General features: G+C 53.5%; 3 protein-coding genes and 1 long non-coding RNA gene across 13 annotated transcripts in view; 3 read left to right on the top strand and 1 right to left on the bottom strand.

The window, feature by feature from the left end:
- The first annotated feature begins 719 nt into the window (after nucleotides 1-719).
- LOC122462952 lies at nucleotides 720-5,914 on the top strand. Its single transcript, XR_006285859.1, has 3 exons — nucleotides 720-1,060; nucleotides 4,530-4,722; nucleotides 5,843-5,914. It is a non-coding gene; the product is annotated as an uncharacterized LOC122462952 (long non-coding RNA).
- A 2,047-nt stretch (nucleotides 5,915-7,961) lies between these two features.
- On the top strand, nucleotides 7,962-20,481 carry LOC114020301. Its single transcript, XM_037913854.2, has 4 exons — nucleotides 7,962-8,089; nucleotides 10,976-11,108; nucleotides 14,642-14,812; nucleotides 17,620-20,481. The coding sequence occupies exons 1-4, from the start codon at nucleotides 7,962-7,964 to the stop codon at nucleotides 18,319-18,321; spliced, it is 1,134 nt and encodes a 377-aa protein (XP_037769782.2). The 3' UTR covers nucleotides 18,322-20,481.
- The window catches only part of ARL16 (ADP ribosylation factor like GTPase 16), a 23,080-nt gene continuing 16,586 nt past the window's right edge, over nucleotides 20,120-26,613 (bottom strand). For 2 of the 5 annotated variants that reach the window (XM_043528647.1, XM_027825844.3), the window contains 3 exons: nucleotides 23,145-23,258; nucleotides 21,873-21,988; nucleotides 20,120-20,885 (listed from right to left, as the gene is read on the bottom strand). In XM_043528647.1, the coding sequence (XP_043384582.1) occupies nucleotides 20,714-20,885; nucleotides 21,873-21,988; nucleotides 23,145-23,258 (402 nt within the window). In that variant the 3' untranslated portion in view covers nucleotides 20,120-20,713. The other 3 variants (XM_043528646.1, XM_043528649.1, XM_043528648.1) reach the window with 3 other exon arrangements.
- HGS (hepatocyte growth factor-regulated tyrosine kinase substrate) overlaps nucleotides 26,297-26,613 on the top strand; it is a 13,220-nt gene continuing 12,903 nt past the window's right edge. For all 6 annotated transcript variants that reach the window (XM_043528634.1, XM_037913837.2, XM_037913835.2 and 3 more), the window contains exon 1: nucleotides 26,297-26,438. In XM_043528634.1, the coding sequence (XP_043384569.1) occupies nucleotides 26,402-26,438 (37 nt within the window). In that variant the 5' untranslated portion in view covers nucleotides 26,297-26,401. The remainder of the gene's footprint in view (nucleotides 26,439-26,613) is intronic.

Below are 26,613 nucleotides of genomic sequence, written 5' to 3'. Positions count from 1 at the left end.
CAATTTTCATACAAAAATGTAATTCAAACCCTGGCAGTTCCTATGAGAAACATGCAGGGTGAGCTAGTGGGAAGGTTCCCTTTTAGGGGCAGCAGGACATGGCTGGTGTTTTGGCTGCTTTGGCTTTTGTTAGCTGGTTTTACACACGAGTGTACGTAACAAATTATAAAAGAAAAACTACAAAATAAAACTACAGTATCTTTTTGCCCTAGGGCTGCTGTTGCTGGGACCCTAGCGGCAGCCACCTCCCTCTGCAACCTAACCATCTGTGTGCTGTGTTAAAGACAACTCCTGTGTCAATCTCCTGTCTTTTACCCTCGTTCCCCAGAAGGGCCCACAAAAGGTTAATCTGGTCCTGATTAGGAAGTGAGTGCGAGGCATGTTGCTGCAATATCAGAAAGCCAAGGAACTAGATGGCTGCGGCACAGACCGTGTGGGGAAGCTGGCGGGTCCCCCCTGCCCACATGCCTGGCGGCATTGTTACACAGGCTGCCTGTGAAAGCTTCTGAAGGCTCGATCCCTCCCCCTTTGAAAAACTAAGGTCTCCAAAGAGCAGCTGCTCCAGTCTCTCTGCAGCCCCCACTCTGGTAAGCTCCTTGCACCAGGTGCTCCCTGGCTCTGGGAGCAAACAGGCACACTGCCTAGCCCCCTCCAGGGTCAGATGGCTCATGCCTCCCATCACAAGGCCAAGCCTCCCTTTGGATTGAAATTAGTTCAAGTGAAGAAAAGTATATTTCACTTCAGAGCAAGATTTTATGAAATTTCCCTTTTTACTGCAGCTGTCACATTGTCCTGTGTGCCCTAGAAACCCTCACCCCTTGTCCTGCCTGATACACGGGTGTCCTGAAAGGTGGCAAGCTTGGCTCTGCTGTGCAGGGCTCTATGGATCAGTTCCAACACCTGTGATTGCACCAATGTAAACAGGAAAGTGATGTGATCCCTGGAGCTGGGAAATTGGCTGCACCCCCATCTGATTCATCCTGGATTCCTTGCAAGCTGGCCTCAGACCTGGAGATGCAACTGGTGGCGGTGGTGGATGATCTTACAGCTACGCACGGAGGTCAGTGCTCCACGATGGTGCTGTTGGATGTACTGTATCTGCAGCCTCAGCGGTGTTGATTATGAGGCACTGATAATTCACTTGTGAGGCTTGGTAGGGGTGGGTCAGGTCCTTTTAAGGTGCTGTTACCTCTACACATTAGGGCACCCCACCTTTTCCCAATTCGTAGGGCTCCAGGCGAAAAGCACCTACCCGAACCCAATCCATAGGGTTCAGGGCCACCTGTACCCAATCCATAGGGCTCAGGGCCACCCGTACCCAATTCATAGGGCTCAGGGTATAACTAACCTGGTCAATTTAAGTACCCACACCCTTTCCCAATCCGTAGGGCTCTGAGTGTATCCTACTTCTGCAGGTTTGCAGGACCTTTTACCAGTGAAAGAGCCTTACACAGTAATATCCTACATCACCTCTGTTCACAATCACCAAAAACAGACTGCACATTCCACACATACAGTGCTCACCACTCCCAATAAGACAGATGAACTTTTCCCTGCTGGCCAGTCAGGATCAGGTCCATCTGGGGGACTCTGGTTTTGGCCCGGTGTCATTGGCAGAGTGCTGAGGTCTGGCAGCTCTGATCTTTGGGGCTGTGTCCTGGAATTGGTTCCCAAAGAACTTCCTTTTGGACCCCAGTTTATATAGTGAAATTTGAGTCCTTTTTAGCTGTACCTTAACCAAGCATTATACTAAAATTTTACTAACCAATCCTAACATAGTGAAACAAAATTCTCTAACCAACCCTACCGCGCCATCTTAATTAATTTACTCCTAGCAAAATTAATGATGTAACAGACAGAAACAATTAAAGAACCAGACAGAGACCATACAGATAAACAATAGGGAAGTGGGGACCATAATAACAAAACAATAAAGAAATGAGGATTTCACAACCACAACTATTGATAAGTTATTTCTTGACATACAGATGCTATCGAACGAAGCTTTCTTTAGCCATCTTAAGATCAGTTTCTTTATCTGGTGATAGTGGGGGCCATGAGGATGGGGTCTCCTCCTTAACAGCCTGATCTTACATTGTTTTACTGTAATTTACGTGGAATGTGAGGATGGGACTTCCTGCTTCTCAGCTAATGGCTGCTGCTTGGCTGCAGACGGTGGCGTTAGGCCTTACAATCTGGCTGCAGACGGAGGCCTTATCCTTACAGCGCCTTTGGTCATTCCCCTCAAACGAGGGTTGTAATGAGAGAGCTCTGACCTGGGAAGTCCCACAGGGTCTGGTCTTAAATCCTTGCTCAACTCCGGTGTGGGGCTCCTGGGGTGACCCTGTGGCCCAGTGCCTGAGCCTAGCCTCGCCTGGATGAAGAGCAGCTGGCTCAGGGTCACTCCAGGTAGGATGGAGATGTCCTATCACCGGAGCGCGGGCTGCCATTTATTTGTCAGGGTGTTGCACAGACTTGGGCTCCTACTAGACTTATCTCTGCCCCTCGACTCCCAGAGAGCCCCTAGGGCCAGACAGGCTCTTTCTGTCTTCAGCTGGACAATAGTCTGCACGCTCTTGGATGCCTCCTTAGCTGTGGAGACCCTGCCTTGGTCACCTCTAGCCTGGGCCGTTGCAATATGCTGCCATTAGGGCTGACAAAGAAGCCACCCAACGGGTGCTGCGACCAGCACCTAAACCAACGAGAGCGCATCATGCCCCTGCTCTTCACAGGGTATTAGCTGCCAGTTTACTTGTCTCCTCCCACAGTGGGCTCAAACTCCTTCACCTCAGCTCTGCAGGTTGCTGCCCTGCCTGCGTGTGTGCTCAGTTCTCGCTCTGCTCTCTGCGTGGCCAACTCCGTTCTCCTCACCAAGCCCTGTTGTAGCCTGCCACCTGGGCTGGAGCAGCCTCCCTGCTCCAAGGGGTTGAGTCACTTCACGCCCCTTCTAGAAATCAGCTTCTTCCAGTGCCTTTGGCCACCAATCACCCTCTCCTGGTCTCTCCCCTACAACAAATATAAGCAGTTCTGGAGCTGACCTCCCCCATTCATGTAACTACCCTGCTTACCCGCCATCCTTTGTACTGTGTCTAACTCAGATTTTGAGCTCTTCAGGGTGGGGCTCTTGTGTTTGTTCATAGCTGCATGAATCACCCAAGCCCTGTAGACGTAGCAACATGCTCAAGGGCAGGGTGATGAATGATTGTTCTCTGGGGCTGGGACGTGGCACTTGGCTTTCTGGCAATGGCTCAGTTTCATTCTACAGAGAAACGAAAGAGAGGATATGGAGCTGCACTTTAGCCTTTGGGCCCTTTCTTCTTCTGCACTTCGAGGCAATGCGCCCGCCCCTCAGATGTGCTCCACCTTCTCCCTGGAACAGGGAGTGGTGAAAAGCGCCGTATTCAGCCAGGTGCAATTACTGCCGAGCAGTCAGCTGGAACGGGGGAAAGTGGCTTATTCCAGAGGCAGATGCAGAGGCTGTGCTCCCCCCGCCTGCCCTCTGCATCTCAAAGGAACACACGAAACAGAACACTTTATTTCAGGGGACCAAACTGATCAGTTCTGGGGTGCCTGAGGGCAGGGGTTATCTGGGTGGAGGAGTGGCTGTGGGACGGGCATAGTGCGCATGAGGAGAACAGTGCCTAGCCATTGGAGTCTAGATTGCCTCCCTCAACCCACCAGGGCTAATGCTGCCTGTGTATGGGGCCTCTCTCGCAGTAGGACACTAATTCCACGAATTATGGTTGGACAAACAGAAGCAGAGGGTGGAGGAGCTGCTCTCCCGGACAAGGATACCCAGCCTTCTTCTGGAGCTGTAGGGTCAGGTGGTCACCTCACCTCCAGAACGAACTGGTGGTGGTAGGAAAGCTCTGGAGAAGGGCAGCAAAGACGCTTGGAGGTCTGGGCCAAGGCTTACACATGACCACAGGTTGCAGTAACTAGGACTATATAGCTTGGGAAGGAGAACTAGGAGGACTTGATTGAGAAAACAGCCTCCAGCTGGTCTTTGTGCTGTCTTGATATTCTAAGGCGTGCAGTGAAGACTGGTCACTCCCCGGGTCGTGCACCAGAACAAGTGCTCGTTCCATTAGGTACCTTTAGAAAAGTGCAAGGGACTGCGGCTTCCTGCTGCATGTGACTGCCTGGGAGATTCACCATCCCACAGGGTCACTGGGCTACAACATGAGACTGGACATACTGATGACCCAAACATCTCTAGTTCTGTATGCTCAGAAAGGGATTATCAAACCCCATGGAGTTTGCATCACTGCAGGGCTCAGGAGGGGTCACTCCTTCCTTCAGTGTGCAGATGTGCATAGTTAGCCCACTGCGTTCTGGTACCAGGCCACTGGCAAGAGCAGGCTATCAAGCTGGACGGACCATTAGCCTGGCAGGCCCTTTCCTGGACATGTTTGTGGTTTATCACCCATCTGCTGTCCATGGATTACAGGTTGCTGAACTGCCTTGTTCGTAATTATTGTAATATTCCTTTTGTTCTCCCACCTCCTTTCAGCTCTTTTGTTTCTCAGGCAGGTTAGTTCTAGCGATGAGTAGCGTTACTAAACCAGGCCTGAGTCCTGAGTAGGTGCCAGCTCTCTGCATTGCTCACCCGGAAATGGGTCTCTTCAGTTAAATACGGTAAAGTGTGCGGCTCAGGCTCATTCTGTGATTCGTCAGCCGAAGGCAATTCAGCTGGTTCCCTGGTTTCTTCGCTGCACCCAGGTACTTTTGTTGCTTTTTGTATTTTTTAGCTGCACGTTACTTTCACCGATTATTGCAGAGTTAACTCTACGTGTGCTCTGGGATCTGAGAGCAAGAGACTGGCTGCCAGGGGAAGGGGAAGGCAAGAGAGCATCAGCAGCATGGGGACATCTCACCCAGAACCTGGTGGGGAGAGATTCTGGGCTGAACACAGTTGGTAGTGTTTGTAAGCCTGGTTATTTCCCCTGCTCCCCAGGACCCTTTGGGCAGAGATTTCTCACAGGGATGAGCCATGCCAAGGCTCCTAGCATGGAGCTGGTTCCCCATAGGCACTCTGGGGCTAGTGATCATCTTCCCATCTGATGAAAGGCTGGGTATTTTTTCTGGGGAGAGGGATTTGCATTTGGAGCCAGAATTCGGAGTTTCCTCTGCAGCCAAATGTCAAGTTTTCCCAGCGTTCCTGGGCAGCCCCTGCTGCATCTATGGCTGACAAGGCCCAGAGGGGCAGCGTGAAGGTGGGAAGCGGCTCCGTGAAGGTGGGAAGTGGCTCTCTCGGTTATGTGAAGGACCTGACATATGTGGCTGGCAACTGAAAAGAGACCATGTTCTCCCGTGGGAGGAGAGCAGCCCTGGGCTGGGTTGTGTGCAGGTCAGGACAGTCACACCTGAAGAATCCCAGAAAGGGGTGTGCCACTGCAGTCAGTGTTTTGTGAGCCTCCAGCCCCCAGTGACTTTCCCCTGTAACCTGGGGAGGAGGGGAACTTGGGGTAAGATCAGGAGAGAAACTGTGCTGGGTACAGGAGCATGGAAAGAGCACCCCACTCCACTGGGGGGGTCGACTAGGGATGGCTGATGGGGAAATTCTAAGGGACCCTTCCAGGTGGAGAACAGCAGTGGGGTGCTAGCAAGCACTTCCCTAGTGAACAGCCGTCCCCCGAACAGTCCCAGCGAAATCCCACCTGGAGTTGTGTGGCTGTCCCAGGAATACCCTGGTGAGGCTCCCAGGGCTGGGACGGGGTACACAGTAGCAGGGCTCCATGACCGGGAGGGTTGGACCAAGCCCCTCTTAGCTGTGAACTCTGGGGTTTTCACAGTGCGGGTGGATTCTGAGTCTGCTCTGTTTCTCCATCCCGCCTGGCAGCAACACCAAGAGACGATGCTCCCCAACGCCGTTGTTACGAATAGCCACACAGAACACAGCACCACAGCAGCGGTGAGTGTCAGTCAACCCACCTGAGCCCCCAGGACTCCCATGACGAGTCCCAGGCTGGCATCAGCTCCATCTCCGGGAGGGCAGCCAAGGGGGCACAGGCTCAGCACGGAGCCCTGCCTGCTGCTGCCTGGCACAGGGCTCGGCAGCCAGTTCCCGAGGGAGGCTCATAATTGCCTGTCTTTTACTCTTCTGTATGTGCTTTCTGTGCTGGATTGACAGCCAGGCTGTCCTCTGGGCCATGGACGGTACCGCACAGGTAGGGCACAGCCCCGCCCCCCATGGGCCAGCGGTGACCTGGGACGCCCTGCTCTAGGACTGAGAGAGCAGTTCACTCTCCATCTCCCGTTTGTTCCCTTGCCTCTTTGCTGAAGCTGCCAGGTGTGGAGCCAGTTGGTCGTGCTTTTGTCCAGCAGGGACGGGACCAAGACAAGTCCGTTTCTTCCAGCCAGGCCACCAAGCAGCCGGCAGGTGCTTTGAGGCATTTAGCCGCAGGTTGGACTGCGCTGTTACAGAGACCGAGTCCCTGTCATTGAGGGTGATGGTCTGGTCTGCAGGGCCCCTGCCTCTCAGCACTCTTAAACGTGTAAAACTTAAGGAAAGCTGCTGGCATAAAGCGCCTCAAACCTGGAGGCTGAAAGAATCAGTCCCTGCCTTCAGCCAGGAGCACTGAGGAAAGCCCTGGTTTCTCAGGAGTGTGATTTGATTGAGATGTAGGGGTCTCTGTTTCTGTGATCACTGAGATGTCCCCATGGGATGGTGGACAGGGTACACTGACTCTGGGACTGTCCCTGGGGTGCTGGGCAGAAGCGTGATTGTCAGGTACCCTGAGTGCTGTGTTTGCAGCTGCTGTGGTGTTCTCGGGGGTTCTCTGGAGGAATTCCCAATATCCATGGGGTTTTGTGAACACACAGTTCTGCAAAGGGCCCTTTGGCTGCAATGAGACAGACCCTGGTGACCAGCTTTTTGCTTGGGATTTTCTGTATCTCCATCACTTGCGGCTGGTATTTCCAGATATGCCAACTCTCGTGAATGAATAGTGAGAGTTGCTATTTCTGTGTGAAATTAAGCCTCACTCGTGATAGAACTCTCAACTTTCAGGATTTTTTTTCCCCCAGCCATGGCACATTCTTAAAATGTGTTTCCAGTCAAAAGAAGGGGGAGGACCATCCCTCAAATAAGCAATTGAATCAACTGGAAAAAAAAATCCTGACATTGGAGAGCTCTTAAAAGTGAGGCTTAATTTTACTTAGAAATCCTGTCAGCCACCCCTCGTCCAGGCGTAGTCAGGGCTCCAGCTGTCAGTCCTGGGTGGCTGCTTCCCTGCCTGCCTGGGAAGTGAGAGGGGATCTGGGGAGGGTGAAGAACCCAAAGGGGCAGAGGTGAGACTGGAGGTTGCGGGGGGACTGAAGTGAGGAGGGTGAGCGCTGATAAGCAGGAGCTGTATTGATGGTGGGTTCTGAGCAGATGGGGTGAGTGCTGGGAGGGTGAACTGAGGGCGGTGGAGGTCGATGGGGTTGTGGGGCTGAACTGATGGGGAGCTGAATTGAGCGGGGGTTGGGTGGGGACAGAATTGATGAGGGTTTGGGGGACAGGATGAATAGCTGGGCAGGAGAGGGGTGGATGTGGGGATGAGAGCTCCTGCAGCAGGGTCCAAAATCCCCCTACCCAGTACACATGGGAGAGCGGGAGACACAATGGGCATGGGCCCGGGGAGTTCAAACATCAACTGACCTAAACACACACTGTCATCTTTGTTTCAAACGTCACGATTTTGGGGGGGGTCTGCCTCATGACTTTTGAAGTTGGCAACACTGTACTTCTGTCCATTCACCACTGCCCACTGCTGCATGGAACCAGATTTTGCTCAGGTTTTGGGTAACTGGTGCTCGTGGCTGTAGACAAGGGTTAGTGTTTCCATCTGCTTTCGTTCCAGTGCGATGTGGCTCGGAAAGCAGGTGAGGGCCGGGTATTTCTGCAGGGTGCTCGATGCGCTGGCAGGAAGATTCTGAGCTCTGCTCCCTGCCTGTGGGTCAGTTAACTGTTGACCATGGGGTCGCTGTGCTTGTGGCTGTGGGTCCCTCAGGATGACTGGCCTGGACCAGACTGCTGTGAGCTCTCTGCTTTATTCCTGCAGAACGAGCCCGGCGTTCCTCCGGAGAAGTGGCAACAGAAAAGGTAAAGGCAGGAGTTGTTTGTTCCAGCATTTTTGGAAACCACCTGACATCCTCCCCTATGTTCTGGGAGCAGCCGCTGATCCCCTTCTTCCCACCATCCTGTCTGGGCAGGGTGCCCCCAAAGCCCCTTCGGATTCCCTCAAACAGCCTTTAGCACAGGGAAAGGCAGCAGACGCTGTGAGATGGCTCCCACCACAGGGCCAGCTGGGAAGCTCTTCCTTTAGCCACTCCACGGCCCCCACTAGGCTCGCCATGCCCAGAGACGACTCGTACCTACTGATTCTGGGGGGCATGGGTGGCGGGTGAACCACGGGCTCAGGGAGGCTAGTCCCTGGCCAGCCCCGCCCGTCCCACCCCCCTTCCCCTGCTGGAGCCCAGAGTTGCCCCCCTCCCTGTGGCCACCAGTCCCCCTCTCCTCCCCCCCAGCCCTGGAGTGCCAGGCGTGCAGTCCCCCCAGCCCCAGAGCACTGGGCAGGCAGCCCCCGAGTGCTGGGCGGCCCCAGCCACTGCAAGTCCCGGCCACAGGCTGTCAGCAGCTGCCCTAGCCCCAGGCCCAGGCGGCTTCCCAGAAGAGCAGCCTGCCTGGGCTGGGGCCAAGGGGGAAGGGCCAGCAGGAGGGGGCCTCGGGGCAGAGTGTGGGCGAGGCCACGCCAGCTGTTTGGGGCAGCATAGCCGCACCCAGCCTACAATACCCGCTGCCCATGCTGGGGGGGGGGGCACGTGACCACCCCATGTGCCGCCTAGGGGAGGAACCTTCCCGCCCCACCTCCCTGGGCTGGGGCTCCAGGCACAGGGAGCACAGACCCCGCTGTGGGAGAGTCACAGTGTCTCCCTGGCGCTCCCAGGCCCTCATGGACCCCTCAGCAGGGGAGGGGCACAGGCCGTGCCCCTACGTCCAGTTGAGCAGAGGCCAGGGAACCCCGTGCCCCCCCATGTCACCTCTGGCCATGCCCAGGATCCTGTTGGGCTCCCACCTGCTGGTGCCTCAGTTCCCACCTGTGGGAGCCAGGGGCGGAGGAGACAAAGGGGTCTTGCTCTCCAGGGATGCCCCCTGCCCAGCAGAGCGGAGCTGGCCCTGCTTGGCCCCTGCGTTTGAACAGGCCGGTGTGTTGTTCAGCTGTGCACCTGGCAGGCTGACTCCACAGCCACTCGAAGAAGGCGGCTTCCAGCAGGGATTTGCCACTTTCCCGCCCCCGCCAGGGATGCAGCTCTAGAGCAGGAGGATGTGCCATTGCCAGGACCTTTCGCCGGGCCTGCTCCTCAAGCTTATGCAAGCTCTTGCTACATTGGCTTCTTATGGGACATTCCTATGGATGCTTCCCCTCTCCCCAGCAAGCCCCACTCCTCTCCCAGCTGTCAGATTCTCCTCAGGAAATGCCTCAACTCCTCCCCTCTCAGTTCCCAACCTCCCCCTTCTCTTAGGTCCATGTGCTCTAACCTGTAGGACCCTTGGCCATAGGAGAGAGTGGTGCGAGCACAGCCCAGGTCAGATTCCCAGCTGGTGTCATTTGTCAGGCTCCACTGAAGTCAATGCGATGAGGAGTGACTCTAGCTGAGGGAGGAGCTGCCCCCCGAGTCACTCTGTTTCCCTTCCCTCCCAGGTGCTTGTTTGCGTCACCCCCTTGTGCCCGGGGTGAGCCCGGGGTATCACTCACCAGGGCACCAGTTGGTGCTACAGCAATAGAAACGATTCATAACATTAAATATGACCCAGTCAAGATGCTTTTGGTTGGGTTCCGATATCAAATGTCTCTTTGCCCCTGGGACTTGCCTGCCCCCCCACCAATGCGCCTGAGACCCCTCCTGTCCCCACATGTGGACTAGACCCTCTCATGGCCTCAGCAACCCTCTTCATAGAGCTGGACACCCTAACTCCCACTCACCCCTGCTACAGGAACAGGCCGGGCGCTCTGCGGTCCTGCAGTGAGCCGGGCATGTTGAGAAGAGGCAGAGTTAAGGCTGTTGATGTTTTGTTTGCTCCCGAACTTCGCCTGGCTATAAGGGAGACACAGCTGGCTCTAGAGCAGAGATGGGCAAACTGCAGCCCGTGGGACCATCCTGCCTGGCCCCTGAGCCCCCGCCCCACTGTCCCCCCAACTCCGCAGCCTCAGCTCGCCGTGCCGCCAGTGCTCTGGGCAGCAGGGCTGGCTATGACCGGGCGGTGCAGCTGCCAGACCTGGTGCTCTGAAAGGCAGGGTAAGGGAGCAGGGGGGTTGGATAAGGGGCAGGGGGTCCCAGTGGGCAGTTAGGGGACAGGGAGTAGGTGGCAGCTTGATGGAGTGGAGGTTGGGGGGGGGCAGGGGATGGGGAACAGGGGGGGTTGGTTAGGGGGTGGGGTCCCGGAGGGGGTGGTTAGGTGTGGGGGGTCCTGGGAGGGGGCAGTCAGGGGACAAGGAGCAGGGGGGGTTGGATGGGTCGGGGGTTCTTAGGGGGGCAGTCGGGAGGGGGAAGTGGGAGGGGGCAGATAGAGGGTGGGGGCCAGGCTGTTTTGGGGAGGTACAGCCTTCCCTACCCAGCCCTCCATCCAGTTTCGCACCCCCGATATGGCCCTCAGGCCAAAAAGTTTGCCCACCCCTGCTCTAGAGAGAGGGACCTGGGGCAGAGAAGGTCCCAGAGGGGAACAGCCAAGGCTAAGGAATCTAGGCCGAGGGGTTTTGTAGTTGAATTGCCAGGAAATCTGACCCCAGCCAGGGATGAACTGGGCACTCATGCTGTGGGGGGAGCATGGGGCAAGGACTCTACCGGCTCATGGGGGCTGGGGGAGTTAAGCTCCACAGGGAGGGGTTGTTGCCTCTGGCCACAGCCCACAAGAAGAACTCTTTGTTTAGCAAGGAATGCCTTGCCTGCCAGAGACCCCAGGACCCCATGCTTTTCTGGTACCTTGCAGAATAGTCCGGCAAAAGGAGAAATCAAGAAGCAATTTACTGAAGAGTGGGTTTCAGTTCATTGACAGATTTGTGGAGTTACTGAAGGAAATGGAGGATGTGCCCAAGGACACCAAAAAGAAATACCTGCAGAAGGTAAGCACTTGTCACCTAGCGCTGCTCCCTGCAGCCCGCAATCCCACCTCTGGCTTCCCACCACCTCCTGCTTGATGGGTTTGGGGAAAGGGGCCCAGCGGGGGCTCAGGAATAAGGAGCATGCACTGTGGTCTGGATCACTTGCGTCTGAAGGGACGGGCAGGGAACCTGGCTCCCACTGCAAGGAATGTATCTGGAAATGAGGAGGAGTCTGCCCAGTTGCCCCTAACAGACAGTGCTGCTACATATGGGGCAGGGAGGAGAGGAGCAGGAGCTGCCTCAGGGACGGACTTGCCAGGTACCTGGGAGGGGAATGTGCAGGGGCGAGGAACAAGGAGACCCATGGTGTGTTGGTGTTTGGTGGGAGTCATAGAAATGTGTGGCTGGAAGGGATGTTGAAAAGTCTTCAAGTGCAGCCCCCTGCATTGAGGCAGAACCAGAGGAATTTGTCCAACCTGTTCTTAAAAACCTCCAATCGCAGGCACTCTCCAACCTCCCCGTCCAGAGTTTAACTCCCCTTAGCGGTAGAAGGTTTGTCCTAATATCTAACCCGAATCTCCCCTTGCATGGAGAACAATTGTTCACGTCCTTTTTACAACAGCACTTAGGGTGTTGGAAGACGTATCTCTCCCTCCCCCCACTTCTTTTCTCCAGACTACGCAGGCCCAGGGTTGTAACCTTTCATCACAGGCTCTCTAAACCTTTGATCATTTTTGTTGCTCTCCTCTGAGCTCTCTCCTTTTTGTCCACATCTTTCCTAAAGTGCAGTTCCCAGAACTGGGCACAGGACCCAGCTCAGACCTCACCAGTGCCAAGGAGAGCGGGACAATCACCTCCCATGCCTTAGATACACCACTCCAGTTAATACACCCTAGAATAAATTAGCCTTTTTCACAACTGCATCACATTGACTCATAGTCCATCTGTGATCCACTATAACCCCCAGATCCTTTTCAACAGGACGACCTCCTAGCCCAGTGGTCTCCAACCTTTTCAAGCCCAAGATAACTTTTTGAATTTAAGGGCAATCCAGGATCTGCCCTGCCCCACTCACTCCACCTCCCCCCCCCGCATCACTTGCTCTTCCCCACCCTCATTCACTTTCCCCGGTCTGGGGCAGGTGGTTGGGGTTAGGGAGGGGGTGCAGGCTCTGGGCTGGGGCCAAGAGGTTTGCAGCGTGGGAGGGGGCTCCGGGCTGAGCCTGGGGCAGGGGCTTGGGGTGCAGGAGGGGGCATGGGGTGCTGGCTCTGAGAGGGGGCTGGGGCAGGGGCTTAAGGTGCAGGAGAGGGGTTGGGGTGCGGGCTTCTGCTGGGCGGCACTTACCTCGGGCGTCTCCCAGTTGGCGGCACAGCGGAGCTAAGGCAGCCTCCCTGCCTGCCACAGCCCCACGCCGCTCCTGGAAGGGGCCAACATTCCCCTGTGGCCCCTGGGGGAAGCACATGGCTCTGTGTGCTGCCCCTCTCTGCAGGCACCGCTCCCGCAGCTCCTATTGGCCACGGTTCCCTGTTCCCAGCCAATGGGAGCTGTGGGGGTGGTGCTTGCAGGCAGGAGCAGCATGTGGAGACCCCCCCACCCCTCCGCCCAAGCCGCGCTGGCTGCTTCCGGGAGTGACGTGGGGCCAGGGCAGGCAGGGAGCCTGCCTTGGCGGCAGCCCCGCTACACCACCAAAGATCGCGAGCGACTGGTTGGTGATCACTGACTGAGCCCGTGCTCCCTGTTTTGTAATAGTGCATTTGATTTTTTCCTTCCTGAGTGTAGTACTTTACACTTGTCCTTATTGAATTTCATCTTGATTTCAGACCAATTCTCTAATCTGGCAAAGTCGTTTTGAGTACTAATCCTGTTCTCCAAAGTGTTTGCAACCCCTCCCAGTTTGGTGTCATCTGCAAATTATATAAGGATACTCTCCGCACCAGGAGTAATCAATTAGTTTTTGTCAAGGTCCAAATTTCTTGGCCAAGGTATAGTCATGATCCAGACTCCAGAGAAAATAATACAAAAATAATAAAAATAATGATAATAAATAAATAAAAAATATTTCTCAGTCAGTTCAAAAGTGTCTGGTGGTCCGGATTTGGCCCGTGTTCTGCCTATTGCCTACCCCTGCTCCACACCATTATCCAAGCCATCAGTTAAAATGTTCAGTAATACCAGACCCAGGACAGAGCCCAGTGGACGCCCACTAGCTATGCCCTCCCAGTCTGACAATGAAACATTGACAATGACGCTGAGTATGGTCTTTGAACCAGTTATGTACTCACCTTATAGCAACTTAATCTAGAGTATATTTCTCTGGTTTGCTGATAAGAATGCCATGTGGGACCGTGTCAAAAGCCTTACTAAAAATCAAGATTTATCATATCTATCACTTTCCCTCATCCACTAGGCCAGTAACCTGTCAAAGAAGGAAATTAAGTTGATTTGTCATGATGCATGGATGGTGCCTGATCCCCCCACATTTGGGGAGGCTGGGCATGCCTAGACTGTGACCATGCCCCCATTCAGTGTCCTCCCCCCTGAGGCCCCACCCATGCTCCATCCCTGTTCTACCCAAGACCCTGCTCCAGCTCATCCCCCCTCCCCCAAGGCTCCCCCCGCCGCTACTCGCAGCTCTCTGCCTCCTACCCTGAAGCCCCCACTGCTCATGCCTTTTCACCCTCTCCCAAGCCACAGGAAATGGGGGGGGGGGCATATGACCCTGGGAAGCCATGGGGGGTGTGCATGGCCCCGACTGCAGAAGCCACAGGGCAGGGGCGCACGGCCCCGGATGCAGCCCCTGCTGCAACCTGGGGCTGGAACCTGGACTTCTATCATATCCCCCCTTAGTAGTTTCTTTTCCAAGCTGAACAGTCCTGGTCTCATTAATCTCTCCTCATACAGAAGCTGTTCCATACCCCTCATCATTTTAGTTGCCCTTTTCTGTATCTTTTTCATTTCCAATATATCTTTTTTGAGATGGGGCGACCAGATTGACCTGCAGATACAAGATGTGGGGATACCATGGATTTATCTAGAGGCATCTATTATTATCTTATCTTATTATCTATCCCTTTCCTAATGATTCCCAACATTGTTAGCTTTTTTGTTCCTTGGTCAGGAACAAGTCTAAAATGGCTGTCCCTGGTTCCTGTCTCCTCTTTCTGAAACGAGAGCTGTGCTCAGTACATTCCAAGAACTTACTGGACATTTTGTGTTCTGAGAATGGGACCAGGTGGCTGTGTCTGGAGTGGCGAGGGGACTCGCCAGCACGGTCGCACATGCAGGAGAGCAGCGAGAATCGGACGGAAGAGCAAAAGGGACTGGAGAGCAACTGCAGACAGGCAGGGACAGGATCTCGCTGCACACATTGCATTAGTGTTAGCAGGAAAGGATGGATGGAGCTGTTTCTTTTGCATGCGAGCAATGGCTGGGGAGGCCATGGGGACATTATGGGATCACGACTGTGGGAGGGGAGGTGGGCTGCTGTGTCACCAATGGGAGGGGCATGCGTCCACCAGAATCCTGTTCCAGAGTCCATCTCTACTTTTTACCAGATGCTGCACGCGATATTCTTCTTCGGACAAATACATGCGATTCCCATAGAGCCCAGAGAGTTTTTACCTGAGTCTCATCAAGATACATTCAGATGTCTCTACCCAGCACCATTTCAGCAGTGTACAACTCATCTTCCCACCAAAACACCTTACTCCATCCTTCTTGATTACGTATGTATTCTCTCCTCATCTCTGTGTGTGTCCTGTGTTTGTGCTAGTCGCCTGAGATACAGGGCCAGATCCTCCGCTGGTGTCATTAGCACAGCTCCATTGAAATCAGGGTAGCAAATGGGAGCCAGGCCTTGACTTCAGGCTGAAGCAGTGGCTGCAAGAGAGAGTCAATGAATGAGAATTGTCTCCGAATGGGGCCAGCACGAGCCAGAACCCCCAGAATGGATAATTAAAGGAATAGCCTGGCCCCCAGCAGAAGTTCTTTCCTGACCTCTAGCAGCTCATGGCTGCTTGCATGCTGAAGCAGGAGTGTTACTATATAGGAATGTGTTTCCTAGCTAATGTAACGAAGTGTTCTCATTATCGATATCTTTGAATCCTACTAACCTCCTGGCCTCAGTGAGATCCTGTGGCAGTAAGTTCCACAGGCTAATTATATGATGTGTAAAGAAGTTTCCTTTTGTCAGTTTGCATTTTACTGACTTTTCATGCAGTTAGGGTAGGACCCTCAAACGGTTCAGTCTTCAGTAACTGAAAAGTTCTGGCTCCTCTGCAAATGCTGCCCCCTCACTGCTCACCCCTTCTTCGGTATCGATTAGTATTACAAACAGCACCAATACGACTCTTGAATCTGGGGCCTGCTGATGGCCTGAAAGTTGATTTATTCCTACTGCTCTGCAGAACTACTGACGGTGGTCTGTAACCTCTCATTTGAATCAGCTTCTGCACCCGATGACTGGAGGACAGCTAATGTGACACCAATTTTTAAAAAAGGCTCTAGAGGCGAGCCCAGCAATTACAGGCCTTAAGCCTAACTCCAGTACCAGGCAAATTGGTTGAGGGCTTTCCTTCACTAACGCGCTAAATCAGCACCGCTGCCATCAGTGCAGCGGCACTGATTTGGCAGGTCTGGTGAAGACGTGCTAAGCTGATGGGAGAGCACTCTCCCTTTGACTTCTGTACTCCATCTCAACGAGAGGCGGAAGTTACATCAACTTAAGTTATTAAACTTATGTAACTTAACCAGTGTAATTTACATTGACTTTCAGTGGCAGTGTAGACTAGCCCTTAGACTACAGTAAAGAACAGAATTATCAGACACATAGATGAACACAGTATGTTGGGGTGAAGAGTTTTTTGTAAAGGGAAATCCTGCCTCACCAATCTACTAGAATTCTTTGAGAGGGTCAACAAGTATATGGACAAGGGTGATCCAGTGGATATAGTGTACTTAGATTTTCAGAAAGCCTTTGACAAGGTGGCTAACCAAAGGCTTATCTTAAGCAAAGTAAGCAGTCACGGGGTAAGAGGGAAGGTCCTTGCATGGATCAGTAACTGGTTAACGGATAGGAAACAAAGGGTAGGGATAAATGGTCAGTTTTCAGAATGGAGAGAGAGAGAAATAGCAGCGTCACCCAGGGGTCTGTACTGGCACTAGTGCTGTTCAACATATTCAGAAATTATCTGGAGAAAGGGGTAAACAGTGAGTTGGCAAAATTTGAAGACAATACAAAATTACTCAAGATAGTTAAGTCCCAGGCAGACTGCGAAGAGTTACCAAGGGATCTCACAAAATTGAGTGACTGGGCAACAAAATGGCAGATGAAATTCAAGTTGATAAATGCAAAGTAATGCACATTGGAAAACATAATCCCAACTATACATACAAAATGATGGGGTCTAAATTAGCTGTTACCACTCAAGAAGGATCTTGGAGTCATTGTGATAGTTCTCTTAAAACATCCACTCAATGTGCAGCGGCAGTCAAAAAAGCAAACAATGTTGGGAATCATTAGGAAAGGGATAGATAAGACACAAAATATCACGTTGCCTCTACGTAAATCCATGGTACGCCCACATCTTGAATACTGCAGGCAGATGTGGTCGCCCCACCTCAAAAAAGATATATTGGAATTGGAAAAGATACAGAAAAGGGCAACAAAAAGGATTAGGGGTATGAAACCGCTTCCATATGAGGAGAGATTAATGAGACTGGAACTTTTCATCTTGGAAAAGAGACGGCTAAGGGGAGATATGATTGAGGTCTATAAAATCATGACTGGTGTGGAGAAAGTAAATAAGGAAGTGTTATTTACTCCTTCTCATAACCCAAGAACCAGGGGTCACCAAATGAAATTAATAGGCAGCAGGTTTAAAACAAACAGAAGGAAGTATTTCTTCACACAACGCAGAGTCAACCTGTGGAACTCTTTGCCAGAGGAGGTTGTGAAGGCCAAGTCTATAACAGGGTTCAAAAAAGAACTAGATAAGTTCATGGAGGATAGGTCCATCAATGGCATCCCTAGCCTTTGTTTGCCAGAAGCTGGGAATGGGCGACAGGGGATGGATCACTTGATGATTCCCTGTTCTGTTCATTCCCTCTGGGGCACCTGGCATTGGCCACTGTCAGGATACTGTCACGTTACAGACAGGATACTTGGCTAGATGGGCCATTCGTCTGACCCAGTATGGCCACTCTTATGTTCTTAGGTTTCTGTTTTGTAGCCAATCTGTGCCCCGAGACAGCACTTTCCTTCTCGCCCCGACGACTACATCATGTATTTAAATGGCTCCTCTGAGGGACTCTGTCACAGACTTCTTGAGAGTTCCCACCGATATAGTGACCAGCTGCTGTTTAACTACTCTGTGCCTGACACAGGCGCAACATTCTGGTTTTCAAGGGGTGCTAGTTTGTCCTGCTGCTCTGGTCGTTTTCTTCTGCTTAAGAATGTCGTCGTCCCCTGGGGAGTGGAACATGGACCAAATACTGGATGCAGAGTCTTAGTGACTAATGATGTATGTTCCAGGTGACAGAAGTGAAACGATTCACTACCCCCCAGGAGCTAATGAGCTTTCTGCAGAGCTTTAATGCGCAACTGTGGAATCAATCACCGGAGGGACCTCATGCACTGAATGCCACTGAATTCACATTTACAGCCTCAGTTATCGCTTGCTGCTTCTACAGTGATCCGCAGGGTGGCACTGACCTCCACCACTTCTATGGCGCTTCCCTCTCATGTAAGGGGCTCCACGAAAGACGCATCATGATTGAGTTGTCCTCTATAAAAACATGGCACAAGGCCATGGCCTATGCAGTGCATCATGGGAACACTGGCCTGGCCATCACCTTCCCTGAGGGGGTGTGGAGCCAGGCCTTTCAGTTTAATGTTGAAGAACAAAAGTATCAGGAGAAGTCCCCCTGTGGGAAGTGTCAGCAAATGTTTAGGAATGTGAACTTTTGGCCCCCTCCCAACACCCCCGCAACCGGGGACAAGTGGCAATATGGGAACTGCGCTGAGGTGGAGTCCTTGAGCAAGCTCCTGCTGGGGACCAGAGTGGTGGAGGAGGGGGTTCGGTCAACAAGGACACCCCCTCTGCCAAACAGCTATGAAGCCATAGAGAGGGACTTCACAACTAGCATTGAGGAAGACATTAAAAAAAGTCTTATTAAGAGGCTGCGGTCAAGACAGTTCAAGGCCAAGACATTACAGTTTTTCAATCTCCAGTGACTGCGCATGGCAGTGATGGGGGAGTCAAGCTGGCATTCTGTGCAGCTCAGGCACCCTCCTGATTGGGGGTTGTTGCAGGGGTCACAGGCTGCTCTGGTTCTACTTCCCCCTCCAACACAGACCACAGCAGCAGAGACTGCCCAGAGTGCATATGCTATACCCTTCAGCCCTGCCCCTCCCTGGTGCTTAAGCTTGCAACTGGTGTACAGGGTCTGTGTGCTGGAGGGAGCATGCCCCCCAGAGTCTAACTGGATAAGGATTGTGGTAGAGGGGGGCACAGCTCATGGGTCTCTGAAGCTGTTTGACTGGTACTTCAGCCTACGCCACCTCCTGACCCTCTAGAAGAAAAGAGAAACAAGGGGGACTTGCTAAGGCTTTAATGCAGCTCCTGGGTCCAGGCTCTCCACTGAGACCCCAGTTACTAGCCTATCACACTAACACTGGCAGCTGCGTTTTCTTTGGAGCCTGTCAGTGCTTGTGGGAGGCTCCATTTAGAACCGGTCCCTTCCTGCAATAGAGCTGCAATCTTGGACCCCATCTAGTCCATCCCCAGGGCCCAATACACGACTGCTTCTTATTGCACATTCTCTAGTGCTTCAACCAGCCCTTTGCTTGGGGAGGGGGCTATTCCACAGCCTGAGTCATCTCCCTGGCAAGAACTTTTCTCCCAACTTTCCCTTTTCTTGATATCATCTCCTTCCCCGGTGTTTATTCTGCATGGGTCCCCTGGGCACAATTCTGCTCCCTCCCAGATGTTCACACCCTTCAGACATTTAGCTGGTGATGCTGCTTCGCACCTAATCTAACACTCACAGCTCTCACTTGGCCAGCGGCACTCTCTGAGGATACCGTAGCTAACAGAGCCATGGGGGACACCTTTAGAGTTCAGAGACGGTCAGTGACAGACAGCCAACTGTGAATTCCCCATTACCAGAAACTGTCATGAGCCTGGAGTGAGACCTCCTCTCTTTGCACAAACTGTCCCTCGGGCTGCAGAGTGTCCAAGCCCCACCTCCCTGGACAAGGATCACCAAGTATAGTACACCCTCACTATAACACCCTGCGCAATAGCAAACCTGGTCCCTGGATCCCACCTCCAGCCCCGCCCAGGGGGCAGAGAGCTCCACCTGCCCTGAGGTCACAGCAGGGCAGATTGCTCCTCCAGCCTCAGAGCCCCAGGTGTGGTTCCGGGACCAAAGGAGCTCTCAGCAATGCTGCAGGGCTTGAGGTGTCAGCCCCTCCCAGCAGGGCTCTTTCCCTATAGCAAACCCCTAGCTATAACGACCAAAGGGGTTCATTATAGTAAGGGTGTACTGTATGCTCCCACTTAAGACCAGGCTCTTCCTCCTCACTTGGTGGATGATGCTTCCCCTTCTTACACAGAAACAGAGCTCTTGTGTGTCTGGCACCTCGGGACTGCAGCCGGCTGTACTGGAAATGCAGGTGGTGGGCATGAAGGTGGCTTTATATTAGACTGTAAACTCTTCTGCTGCGGGACCTGTTCTTCCGAGCTGTTGGTACAGCACCCAGCCCTTAGGTGCTAATGCAATGCAAACAGTACAAGTTTGGTCTATCGGATATGGGTTTGGAGTCCTGTGCAGATTGAATGTTTTTGCGTATGTAAATAAACTCACCTGGTTCTACCTAACCTATCTGAAGTTTTGGGGCAGAGACCTGTGCATCTGGGAAGCCCCTCACACACCTTCTGGGGCATTATAACAACAGTTTTGTATTTGTGGCCTGCCTTAAAGTGGCCTGCCCTCGGAAGACACAGCATTAAACCAGAGGGAGAAGGAACTACATTCTACTCTTTAATAAACTGAGAGCAATGTTTAGTCCCTAACAAACCCCTCCCCAGAGCTCCTGCCTGCAGATGGGCTCCAGCGGGCAGGCCCATTACCTCCCAGCCTAGGAGCAGCAGCCCAGGGCCAGCAGTCAAAGCGGAAAAGGATGGGGCAGGGGTGCTCCATCAGCAAGGCTTCCAAAGACAGGGGATTCATGGGACAAAGGTACCCTAGTAAACACAAGGCTGTGGTCTCTGCACATCCCAGCCCCCACCTCGGCAATACGCTCTTCCCACCCCAGGGGGCAAGCAGGCTGACTGACAGTCTGGAACGAATGGGAGAAAGTCCTGAGTTCATAGTTTACTTTGCAATTCAAGGTACCAAAAGTCTGGGGCAGCTCCATTCCTACCACCAACCTGATGGGGGCACACTCTGGCTTGCTGCTGCCCCCCTGCTCTCATTCCCCGATGGAGGGCTGATGAGACTGCTGCTCAGCTATCTCTACTGCTCCTGGATCCTAGTCTTGGTGACAGAGTAGGTATGAGCTGCCTGGAGTCAGAGTCAGCCCCGTCAGCTGGCAGGATACACCACAGCTGGACACAGCAAATTCAACTGGGATCCTTGAGGGTGGAGCGAAGCCATTGCAGCACGTCGGGCAGCCCCGTGCCATCCCGGGCGCTGGTCTCCACCACAGTGATGGGCTGGTTAGCACAGGAAATGATATCTTGAATCCGGAACAGCGATTTCATCTCCACCAGGGACATGTAGCAGGGCAGGTCACTGGAGCCACATTCGGGGATGGGAAGAAAGGGAGAGAGAGAGATTGTGCTAAACCATCAGTGACCCAACTTAGAGCAACTGGAATTTGCCATTCCTGTTGAGCCATCCCAGCAAGGGGCTGCACAGGGTGACTGGCCTTTTAGAGAGTATTAGGGCCAATTTACCCACAACTAAAGCCGGTCAGCCAGCCTTGGGGTTAACTGATTGCTCATGTGGTTGATTAGTCTTCAGTTAGAGTTGCACCTGTCTGTAATAAAATAACCAGAATTCAGTAAGGAAGGGAACACAGCAAGGTGATCGGGGGAAGGCTCCTGGACAGAGGAGACCCCAGGCAAGAAACAAGGGGAGCATTCCTAATACAATCATGGGAAAACGGATGAGAGCCGAATCCCAGCTACAGGGAGTAGAACTGGGTGAGATCTTTATGCTATGGTAGCCAAGGGACTGGTGAGAGTACTGCCCAGCTCTGGGGAGGACTTGGAAGGCCTTGAGGTAGTATTTCATGGTAAGGGCAGAAGGACTGGTGAGACCGATACTCCAGATCTGGGGAGGAGAGATGCGGGGATGGAAGTTGTGAACAAGGAAGACACAGAAACCATGTAAGAGACTCTGGAGCTAGGAGTGGGACCCAGGACCTGAGTGGAAGCTCTTTCCTTGTTTGGGATTTGTTCTGTTAATTAAAGGGATATTCTTCAATGCAAGTTTGTTTGGACTTAATTACAAAGAGGTTGGGGAAACTGAAGCAGCACCTCTAGCGCTGCAGCTGGTCACTATGGGATGACCAGAGGCCCTCAGTGGAACCAGATGAAATGGATAGTCTGAAATGGGTAGCGTATTCCCCCCCAGCCTACCTGCCTCTCAGGGACTTATTGGGCTGCAGATGATGATATAGGCAAGAAACGACTGCACCAGGAGTCCCAGATTTCCTCCCTTTGCCCTACCCCATGGATACTGATCACTTTCAGCCTGGAGGAATCCTTGCCTTACATCTTATTGAACAGGATCAGGACGGATGCCGAGGCAAGCTGCTCTGCGGAGAGGAGTGACAGGAGCTGGACACAGGATGAAGAGATCTGCGTGGGGTTAGCCGCATCAATCATGAACTGGGAAGAAGCAGAGTGAAAGATCCAGGTGGGGAATTAATTAAAATGTAAGACAGTCACTTGGGAGATGCGGGTTACGCCACAGACCAGCTCCAGAACAGGGAGTGGGAGGAGATTAAAACACGAGGGAAATGAAATGAACCCCCATAAGTGAGAGACCCTGGTGTAGAGTTCTGGGGCCTGGACGCCCTTCCCTGGATTTGGAGCCTTACTCCACAGGCCACTTGATGGTGATGTGTCCCCCAGCCATGTCTATAAACACACAGGGCGCCAGTTGCTCAGGAGTAGCACAGCTCGAGATGATGGAGTCACCCTGCTGTAAAATGGGTGAGTGAGTTTAGAATCAAGCCCACAAGGTGGCCCAGAGGGATCTCACGAGCCCTGAGTGATAAGTGGCAGGGAGGAGCTGAGGCATGAAAAATGTAAGGCCAGTGAAGTCTGGCCCTGAGGTGAGGCGTTCCCTCACTCCATGGCCATTTCCATTCATGTGAGGGCTTTTGGCAGGGAGAGTAGGACACTGCTACTGTGGAGGATTAGATTTTTCAATAAGTATCAAATGTCGATTTCACTGTACACACAAACGGGTGAAAAATTATTTCCATTGATAAGTCAAATTTACAGATAGACAAAGTAAGAAAAATGTTGCTTGAGAATGTGAGACTCAGAATTGTCTGACCCCACCCCCCCGCATTTAAACCAATAAAAATGTGAAAAAATGCTTAAAAATAAACAGTGACATTATCTGCTGAAATTATTTTAAAAAGTCAACTTCTGTCAGGCCTAATTATGTCTAAACACCCATGATTTCCCCTTAAGTGAGTGTTACAATGCAGAGACCTTTACACAAGAGGCAGCATGGTCTGAACATGGCCAGGACTCCTGGGTTCTATTTCATTCTGCCATTGACTTGCTGTGTGGTCTTTGGGGAAAGTCACTTCCTCTCTCTCTCTGCCTGCCCAGCTGTACAATGGGATGTATCTCCCTCCCCCAAAGGAAGCTGTTACCATTACTCGTACATGGTGGATCACTCAGCCCTTCACATGCAGTGCAAGGCAGTTCCAATGTAGCCTGAGCCAATGGAATGTTGGGTTAGATGTTGGTGATGGGCCAGGAAAAGGTCACATTCAGAATCCAGACCCAAGGGATGTGCGCTCACCAGGACAGAGCTGCAGTCTCCATAGTAACTAGACCAGATAGGGCCCATGCAGCCCCCCAGCTCCCGAATTGTGATCTTCTTCTGGATCAGAAGGTCAGTCAGATTTGTGCCCACCTGCAAGGTTAGAAGACAACAGCCAGAGTCAGTCTCTGTAGGGACATTTGTGTTCCTCACAACCGAGTCCATCTCCTGTTAGTACACCACAGAGCTGCTGGTTAGAAGTGACCCTTTGGGGGCTGTCTACACTACGAAAGAGCACCATTGCGTGGGGGTAGCTGTGCTGTAAATGACCCTGTTCTATTCATAAGGGAGAACCCTCAAAAGCAAGAGCATTGCATTGGACTACTAAGGCTGCAGTAAATCAAAGAACAGGGGAAGCTATGGGAAAAAACTTCCCAGAAGAAGTTCAGTCAGCAGTCACCTGCAGGGGCCCCACCCACCATTCAGGGTTTAAGCTGGTGTCACATAGGGATGGGATTCCCTGGGACTGACCAAATGGAGCAACATTGGTTGAACTGGTATCAGAAGGTTTCTGCTGATGTCTTCTGACACGTGCGGCTTCCGCAGGGACAACCTTTTGTTCTGTGTAGCTGCTAGCCAGGCTGAGTCTCCCTGTTTCTGTTAACACCTTACTAACAGGTTTCAGAGTGGTAATCGTGTTAGTCTGTATCAGCAAAAAAAAAAAAAGGGGGGGGGGGGAGGACTTGTGGCACCTGTAGAGACTAACAAATTTATTTGGGCATAAGCTTTCGTGGGCTAAAATCCACTTAATTGGATGCATGCAGTGGAAAATACAGTAGGAAGATAGATATTATATATATATATATATATATATATATATATATATACACACACACAGAGAACATGAAAAAATGGGTGTTGCCATATCAACTGTAATGAGACTAATCAATTAAGGTGGGCTATTATCGGCAGGATGGCCCATTTCCAACAGTTGACAAGAAGGTGTGAGTAACAGTAGGGGGAAAATTAGCATGGGGAAATAGTTCTTACTTTGTGTAATGACCCATCCACTCCCAGTCTTTATTCAAGCCTAATTTAATGGTGTCAGTTTGCAAATTAGTTCCAATTCTGCAGTTTCTCATTGGAGTCTGTTTTTAAAGTTTTTTTGTTGGAGAATTGTGACTTTTAGGTCTGAAATTGAGTGACCAGGGTGGCTGAAGTGTTCTCCGACTGGGTTTTTTGAATATTATAATTCTTGCTGTCTGATTTGTGTCCATTTATTCTTTTGCATAGAGATTGTCCGGTTTGGCCAATGTACATGGCAGAGGGGCATTGCTGGCATATGATGGCATATATCACATTGATCGCAATTCTCCAACAAAAAAACTTCCCCTACCGTTACTCACACCTTCTTGTCAACTGTTTGAAATGGGCCATCCTGATTACCATTACAAAAGTTTTTTTTCTCCTGCTGATAATAGCCCACCTTAATTGATTAGTCTCATTACAGTTGATATGGCAACACCCATTTTTTCATGTTCTCTGTGTATATATATCTTCCTGCTCTATTTTCCACTGCATGCATCCAATTAAGTGGGTTTTAGCCCACGAAAGCTTATGCCCAAATAAATTTGTCAGTCTCTAAGGTGCCACAAGTACTCCTTGTTTTTTTTACCTTACTAACACAAATGCAACAGAATCCTGGCCACACTGACCCACCCACCCAGAGAGCAGCAGCCTGGCCCCTCAGAAGGTTGATCTACAACTAGCTGAGTGATGCTGGACAGAAGTCCTGGTCTCGACTGAGCACTCAGCCGTGGCCGCATCGGGCCAGCAAACGGCACTGAACACGTTGACACTGTGAAATGCGGACAGACCCAGTGAGCCAGAGCGTCGCCCCGGCCATACCGTGGGCAGTGTGGGGGGAGGCTCCCCAAGCTCTCTGGACCCATCCTTGGAGCACAGCTGTGCAGGAAGCTGTTAAGGAGCATGGGGGGAAGGAATAATATCACCAGACACCCCCAGGCGCACAGGGACTGGAGCTTGGAGTGCTGTGCCCCCCCCGGCTTGAGGTGGTTTCCATGTATACAGGGTTTGCAGTCTGGTTCAATGGCTCTCAGCCCCCCCACCCCACATTGCTCCAGCGCCTACCCAGGGGACCCCACAGCGCCAGCCAGCCAGAGACTACAGCCGGGCATCGCTGCCCCCCAACCCCGCTTCGCGCACCCCCTGGGAACAAGCTCCCTCTGCCCCCCACCGACACCCCCCCGGCTCTGCCCCCTCCCCCGCTCCGGGCGCCCCCCCCGGACACCTCCCCCGCTCCGAGCACCCCCCGGGAACAAGCCGCCTCTGCCCCCCGGCTCCGCCCCTTGCCCGCTCCCGGAACCCCCCGGGAACAAGCTCCCTCTGCCCCCCACCGACACCCCCCGGCTCCGCCCCTCGCCCGCTCCGGGCGCCCCCCCCGGACACCTCCCCCGCTCCGGGGACCCCCCGGGAACAAGCTCCCTCTTCCCCCCCCCCGGCTCCGCCCCTCCCCCGCTCCAGGCACCCCCCGGACACCCCCCGGCTCCGCCCCTCCCCCGGCTCCGGCACCCCCTGGGAACAAGCTCCCTCTGCCCCCCACCGACACCCCGTGGCTCCGCCCCTCCCCCGCTCCGGGAGCCCCCCCCCCCCCGACACCTCCCCCGCTCCCGGCACCCCCCGGGAACAAGCCGCCTCTGCCCCCCTGGACACCCCCCCGGCTCCGCCCCTCCCCCGCTCCGGGCACCCCCCGGGAACAAGCCGCCTCTGCCCCCCTGGACACCCCCCCGGCTCCGCCCCTCCCCCGCTCCGGGCACCCCCCGGGAACAAGCTCCCTCTTCCCCCCCCGGACACCCCCCCGGCTCCGCCCCCGGAACCCCCCGGACACCCCCCGGCTCCGCCCCTCCCCCGCTCCGGACGCCCCCGGCCCCTGCGGCCGAGGCAGGGTCTCCCCGGGCGGGGCCAGGATATTCTGCAGCCGCTTCACCAGCAGCGTCTTGCCCACGCCCGAGGCCCCGAGCAGCAGGTACATGGCGGCGGGGCCCGGGCCCGCAGCGCCAGCCCATTGCCATGGAGATGCGCTGCGCCGCTTCCATTGGCGGATGCAGCCGCGGAGCTGAGCGCTCACTGGCTGGCTGTCCTGTCTCTCTGACCTCCTGGGATCCAACCACGACCCGTTCGGAGGAAGCCCCGCCCCAGCGGAAGGCGGAAGCGGAAGTGCGGCCTGTGGCGGTCTGAGGCCGAGCGGAGCCGGGGCGGCGGGTTCCGGGGGCACCATGGGCAGAGGCGGCGGCACCTTCGAGCGGCTCCTAGGTACCGGGGGTGCGCGCGCGAGTCGGGGCACTTGACCTCTGACCCTCGACCCCGGGGGATTCCCCCCCCCCGGCGCTGATGCCCCCGCAGGCCCGGGAGCCCGCTCGGGGCTGGGCCCGGCCGGGTTCGGAGCCCGGGGCCAGCGAGTCCGGCTGGCGCCGCGATGAGCCTCCCC

The sequence above is a fragment of the Chelonia mydas genome, chromosome 14 (genome assembly GCF_015237465.2).
Source record: "Chelonia mydas isolate rCheMyd1 chromosome 14, rCheMyd1.pri.v2, whole genome shotgun sequence".
Lineage (NCBI taxonomy): Eukaryota > Metazoa > Chordata > Testudines > Cheloniidae > Chelonia > Chelonia mydas.
The sequence above is the reverse complement of the archived record's forward strand: the minus strand, read 5'-3'. Positions and strand labels throughout refer to the sequence as shown.